Raw genomic sequence first — 7,033 nt, 5'->3', positions numbered from 1 at the left:
ATAATTTATTAAAATATTTTTTTAATTTTTTTAAATAAATTTTATTTTTAAGATTTATAACATGAATTATAATTTTAAAAAATATTTAATAAACGTTTAAATAAAATGTGTATCCACTTTTAGTAAATTACCATACTACAAATGCAAAGCAGAGAGAATGGCCCCATCAAATTATGAGGTGGTGAGGGATGACACATTTTGCAGTTAAACAGCGATGTTACTACATTGTTTGGAATAGAAATCTCCAAGGAAGTCAAAGTAGAATACATACAAAAACATGGCCACAACTTGGTTTACTTATTAAAGTCAAGGAGGGGGGGGAACACGTATACGTCACAACCACCTCTTTATCTGCTCCACTCTTTCCTTTCTCATAAGCCTGATATCTTCTTCACCTTCCTCTTTCAACTCCTAAGAGAATCTTGTTGGTTTTGGCCTAATAAATATGGTTGAGTCAGCCATGTCAAAGACAATGATGATGGAGGAAGTAATGGCAACATGGTCAGATGGGTCAGAAGATGACCTTGTGAAAGAGCTTTTGGATGACGGGTCTCCTCTAATTATGCTGCCAGAGGAACCTATTGAAGCCTCCAACATAAGAGCTTCTTCAAGTGACCAAGTCTTTAATAGGTTCATCTCCAACATTTACTCAGGACCTACCATAACAGATATTGAAAATGCTTTGTCAGTGACCAACCAAAGAGACCACTTTCAACAACTCTCATCAAGCAGGTATAGAATTTCACTCACTTTGTTTTTTCTATGGTTTACTTGTAATTTTATACAGCTTGAGTTTCCTATATTGGGCCACATTTGATGGATGTTTCTGTTTCATTTCATTTCAGAGTTTCCATATTGGAAAGGGGTTTGAGTAGGATTGAGAATAAGTATACCCTGAAAATCAAGTGCTTTGGAAATGGGATGGGTGATGATGGATATAAGTGGAGGAAATATGGACAGAAATCCATTAAGAATAGCCCAAATCCTAGGTAAATTCTTTCTTCCGTTTAACTTATATTTGAACATTCACTTTTGAATTTCAGTTTTTCACATATTATCTTGTAAGATAGCTGCAAAGATTTTCACAAATAAGTCCAGTTATGCATGTCCAGTATTTCAGCAGTACTTCAAGGACACTCTTTTCACACATCTTTCGTGTGGTTGGTCTATTTTTTAAAAAGTCAAACCAATTTTAAAAAGTGATCAATTTATGAGATAAGTATTATAACTTTTTAAAAAGTAGACTAATTATGTAAAATATGTTGAAAAGTATATTTAAATGTGTTTTGTTAAAATTTGTCTTGCTTCAAAGATCTATAAATTAAATTTTGAACCATTTTTATTCTCTAACTGGAGAATGGAGTGTAATTCTATGGCTTCCTTGCCATGACATGCATCCACTTACTTCAACAGTCTTTTTGATTCCCTTCAAACAGATAATACCATTTAGTAATTTTGCCCCACACCCAAACCTAAAACATGCCAATCAATTAGAAGGCCCACATAAATTCATAGGTTTAGAATACTAATATGTTAAGTAATTAATTATTGATTACCAACTAGTGGGATTTTCAGAATCGGTTTAATGGGGCTCTTTGTCGTTATATCCAACATATGTACATCTGATAACTCTACGATGTGTAATAGAGATGATACAAAAAAAGTAAGAGATGAGGAATATTTACACGTCAGTATGTTTCCTACAGTATTCATGTCATAGCCATAGATATTGCAAATTGGGTTGACAGTGGCGTAGAGAATTTACTTAGCTAGGTCTAGGTACATCTAAAACATTCAACTTTTCATTAAAACCTAGCCATCTTGTGTTATAATTTGTGAGACACCTATTCATTGATCCATATTATCCGACAAATCTAAGTATTAAGATTAAACCTACTTTTATAGGCTAAAACATGGATCACAGCTTTTCTATATATTCGTCTAAATATCATGCCAGCTTTCATGCCAACTCAAACAACTATCAAGCAACAATATGAGAAGTCTCTTAGTTAAATTTTACATTACAAAAAATTTGGGCCTCTATTTTCTTATATATTATATAAGTAAGACCTAATCAATATTTGTATATTTTTTTTATGAAGATGTATCCCGAAGCTACTACGAAGATAAATTTCCTTGAATATACTTTTTAAAAAACTAATTTTTTATTTGTAAAAGTTGATTTACATGTTTGGAGTTGACTCACACTAAAAAAAATGGAGTTGGGTTAGATAAAAAATAATAAAGCTCTTTTTAATGAATTTTAATATCATGACATTCTTAAGACCTCTAAATTTAATATTATTACTTAAACTAAAACAACTTTTAGTGACGAATCTGCATGCTTAGTAGAATATGGGGTGGTGATTTAATCCATTTATTTACTAATTATCAAATTCATCCATTTATAAATCCAACTAATCTCTTCCAATAAAAAAGCTAAAAATTGATTAATAGGTTGAATTTGATTATCGTTTGTTACCGGATAAATAATAAGTTATTTAAACTTTTTGTAATCTATTAAATTAAATAATTCAAAATCTATTTGTTAAGAATAAGTCTTAATTAAGAGATGAGTCTAAGTCTCTATAATGTGTATAAATATTAAATTTTATTTTTATAAAAATATTTTTGAAAAAAAAAATATAATATAATTACTTTAAATGGATAGGTTGGATATCTACAAAAAAAAAATGGTTAATAGACGGGTTGAATGATTTTTATTAAAAAAGTTATGGAAGGATTGAATTTTTTTTCATGTCTTTAATGGATCAAGAATGAATTAGTAATTTATTTTTACCACCTATTAATATTTAATTTAAAATTTATATAAAAATTAGTGCAAATGAAAGAAAATCCTTTACATATGACTCGGAGGAGGTTTTAGAGGAAAAAAGAGAAAAAAAATAACATTTTTAAATTTTAAATTAAAAAATTATATATTATTTACAATAATAAATATATAATTAATATATTAAATTGATGTCAATCCTACAAAAATCTTCATTCCTATGCAACCATTGAGTGCCTTGTCTCCTTTTCAATACCCTGTCAAATTTGGGTAAAAGCTACTCTGTAACGGGGTTGATTAGTCAACCCCCTAATATAGCATATGACAACAATATGCCTCTAGAGTTAGCAGACAATTAATCCGTTCAACTTAATTACATAGTACAGAATTTAATTAATTATTGCTAATTTTGATGTGATGGAACGAACAGGAGTTACTACAGGTGCACCAACCCAAGGTGCAGTGCCAAGAAACAGGTTGAGAGATCCAATGAGGACCCTGACACTCTTATCATAACCTACGAAGGCCTTCATTTGCACTTTGCTTACCCGTATTTCCTCATGACCCAACCTCAGCAATCTAATTCCCATCAACCAATCAAAAAGTCCAAGCCCACTTCTTCACAAGACCAAGCCCTAGACCATAAAGCACGTTATGTTCACCAAGACCAGCATACACAAGAAGCCCATGAAAATGCTACTCTGGGCGTGATGTTATCCACTTCATTGGACTCTCCACAAGACATGGCCCATGAAAATTTGGGCTCACAAGGATTGCTTGAAGACATGGTGCCATTCATGGTAAGGAACCCAGCAAGTAATGTTGATAGTGCTGTCACAAAATTTTCATATTCTTCGTACCGTTCTCCGCCAACATCACCTCTGTGGACTTCTAATTATTCCACCTCCTGTTTTACTGTTGGCTTAAATTCCAGCACTTAGTTTATAATTATGTATAGTTAAAGATTTAGAAAATCAATAAATTCTCGGGTGATTTTATAATTGTTTTGCTTATTTGGATTTAATAATATAATGTAACAGTATAGTTTTTATGTCACGAAATCAAAGGAAAGAAAAGGATCTCATATTTTATTGTCAATTTTTTATAATAAAATAACCATGATCATTTCATTATAAATGTATTTTAGAAATGATTTATATAAAGTAAAATTTAATAGTTCTAACATTATCTATATCAAGTTAATATTTTAAGCTCTGTATTTTATTATTAATCATGTTTTGTTAGTTAATACATTTGAGAGAGAGAGAGAGAAATTTGTTATACACTTATGTAAAGTGTACCATTGAGCTGATCAACTAATTAGTTCAAATTTTAAAATAATTTATATAAAAAATGTGTAATTTTAGAATAATATATTTGTTGTAATCATTTTTATTATACGAAATATAATGTCTAATTCATAAATTTATATAGTGCCAAAATTTTACGTCATATCATGACTGACATAATATTAAGAATTAAGTAAAGTTATACTTTAGTGTATTAGAGAGTAATAGTTACGCATACTAGTTTTTTACTTTTTAAAAATGTTCTATTATTATATATTATGACAATTTGTCAGGCAGTTAGGTCTCTAATGTTAATGAACATTTGAGAAACATTAACTTTTGTGAATACGTCACATAAAATAATATCTAAAATACAAAAATAATGTCATTTCATATCACGTGAGAAAGTAATCAAAGTGATTTGACTTAATGATTAACATAATATTTTTTTAAAAACTAATTACTAAAATAAATTAAAATCCAAATTAATTTTCTATTTGGGACAAATTTTGATCACGTCAACCATGATTTCGTATTTGAGCTAAGCAAAATTATTTTTTATTTTTTATTTATTGAAATAGTCTAGAATAGGGATGAAACACTTGTAGCATAACATGTGGTGTTAATTTCGTATAAAACTGGGACGAAATCACAAGATACATGTGTCAGAATCTCAATAAATTCGTATCAAATGTGGACGAAACCACATGACACTGACACGTGTCTTAATTATGTTAAATTCATCTGCATATTGGACTAAACCACAGGATGTTGACACGTGTCTAAATCTGGTAAATTCGTCTCCATATCAGACAAAACCGCAGGATGTTGACATTGTCTAGATCCTGGTAAATTCGTCTCTATGTTAGACAAAATTACAGTTTTACCCATCGGTCCCTCCCTTACCACTGCACCCAAATATCCAGCAAAATTTTAGTATGTGAAGCATGCAGATGAGATTCAGATTGAAGTGCAGAAGGGTTTGTAAACTTTCAAAGAGTTGAAGAATTTTCAGATTAGTAAATTTTGGAAACTTTTATGAGTTTTTATGTTATTGGTAAATTAATAAAATTATAATTTTTTAATAACTAAAATAAATAGAGGTAGTTAAAATTTATGAATATTTAGTAAATATATTTTTGTGCATATGGAAATAAAAATTTAATTATTTAAATACTGTTAAAAAAATATAGAAGTTATTAGATAGTTAATATTAAATTGTGTAATAAATAAACATGATGTTATATATTTGTTGTAATATAAAATAATATGAAATGTAGTAATATGTTTGCATATGTTAATAATAATTTAAATAAATAATTTATATAAATAAGTATAGTTATAATTGTTTATTGATATTTTTTTTTTTTTTTTATAAATGTAGGATGAGTGAGATTATTATTATTGTATATTGGAATGGAAAAATTGTTAGAAACGAAGGTGTGACATTTGAAGGTAACAAAAAAAATGATAAAGATAAGAAGAAGAATAAGTTTTATGAATTAAAAAAAAGATTCATGACAAGTTGAATCTTAGTAAAAATTATTTCATATCCAAAATAATTTCTCGTTTTATGATTGATTCAAGCGCTAAATAATATACTGCATTGGATATATCTGATGATGAAGACATTGATTGTATGATTAGTCCATATCAATAACAAAGTATTACAACTGTTATTGAATTATATGTGGATATTGCATTTGGTGAGAGTTCAAGAGTTGAGTCAAATAGGTTGGACTTAAGCTTATCAATGTCACCGCCTAACCTTATGGAAATGGAGAATATAAATATTACAACAGGTATAAATTATATTATAATTTTAAATTTGCTTATATTTAGTGACTACACATATTGAATAAGTGTATGTATTTTGAAGGATGTGCAGAATTAGGCACTTATGAAGATGAAATCAATAGTGATGATGATGATGATGATATTGATGAAGGACATATTCCGTTAGACAGCACATTTGATACAAATGTAGATGGTAATTTTGATTCGAACTTAAATTTACAACAAGAAAATGTTGGAGGTAATATTTATAGAGTATATTGATTAAATGAATCATCTTTTTTAACGATGAATAATGTCTGTTTATATATAGTTGTAGGTGAAATACCTTTTTGGAATATAAGTCCACACTACAATTATATTAATTGGGACTACTCATACCAAGAAATTGAAGCAGAAGAAATTAGTGATGACAATTTATGGGTTATTGGAGATCCTTTATATGTGGATTTATTATTTGACTCAAAAGAGGAAGTTAAAAATGTCTTAAAATAGCATGCAATAAAGATACACCAAAGTTATTTTGTTGTTGAGTCAAAACTAACAAAGTTATATGTGAAGTGTTTAAACTATAACAATGGTTGTCCTTGGAGAATAAGAGCATCATTGCTTAAAAATGCAACAAAGTGGAAAATAACAAAGTGTGGGGGTAAGCATACATGCCTCAACCTAACAATATCTCAAGATCATACCAAGCTAGATTTAGATTTAAATTGTTCATGCATCATTGGTAAGTTTTGCATAAAATCTAATTTCGTGAAGCATTTTGACAATAAAGGGACTTACCTCTTTTTTTTCGTTGTTTTGTAGGTATGGTTAATCTTGAACCATCATTGCCTATAAGCTTAATACAAGAAAGGATGACAAGTCAATTTGGATATAAAATTTCATACAAGAAGGCGAAACAAAAGGCGATTGTAAGAATATTTGATGACTGGGATGAATTATATGCTACATTGCCAAGATAGTTAGAGTACATGCAATTTCATACTCCAGGTATTGTTTATAAGATTGAAATGAAGCCATTTGTTGTTGGGCATCAGGAGGACAACAGATTTAGAGTATTTAAGCGATTATTTTGGTGTTTTCATCAATGTAAGGAAGCATTTAACTTTTGCAAGCCCATTGTTCAGGTAGAAGGAACATTTTTGTATGGTAA

At 29.0% G+C, this 7,033-nt stretch overlaps 1 protein-coding gene across 1 annotated transcript; it reads left to right on the top strand.

Moving 5' to 3' along the window:
* Positions 1-475: 475 nt before the first annotated feature.
* Positions 476-3,732, top strand: LOC113862399 (probable WRKY transcription factor 49). Its single transcript, XM_027495489.1, has 3 exons — positions 476-732; positions 846-989; positions 3,222-3,732. Exons 1-3 carry the CDS (start codon positions 476-478, stop codon positions 3,730-3,732), a joined length of 912 nt encoding a protein of 303 aa, XP_027351290.1.
* The last annotated feature ends 3,301 nt before the right edge of the window (positions 3,733-7,033 follow it).

Source organism: Abrus precatorius, unplaced genomic scaffold (genome assembly GCF_003935025.1).
Source record: "Abrus precatorius isolate BTA unplaced genomic scaffold, Abrus_2018 Scaffold3, whole genome shotgun sequence".
NCBI classification, from domain to species: domain Eukaryota; kingdom Viridiplantae; phylum Streptophyta; class Magnoliopsida; order Fabales; family Fabaceae; genus Abrus; species Abrus precatorius.
This window is presented reverse-complemented; position numbering and strand designations above follow the sequence as displayed.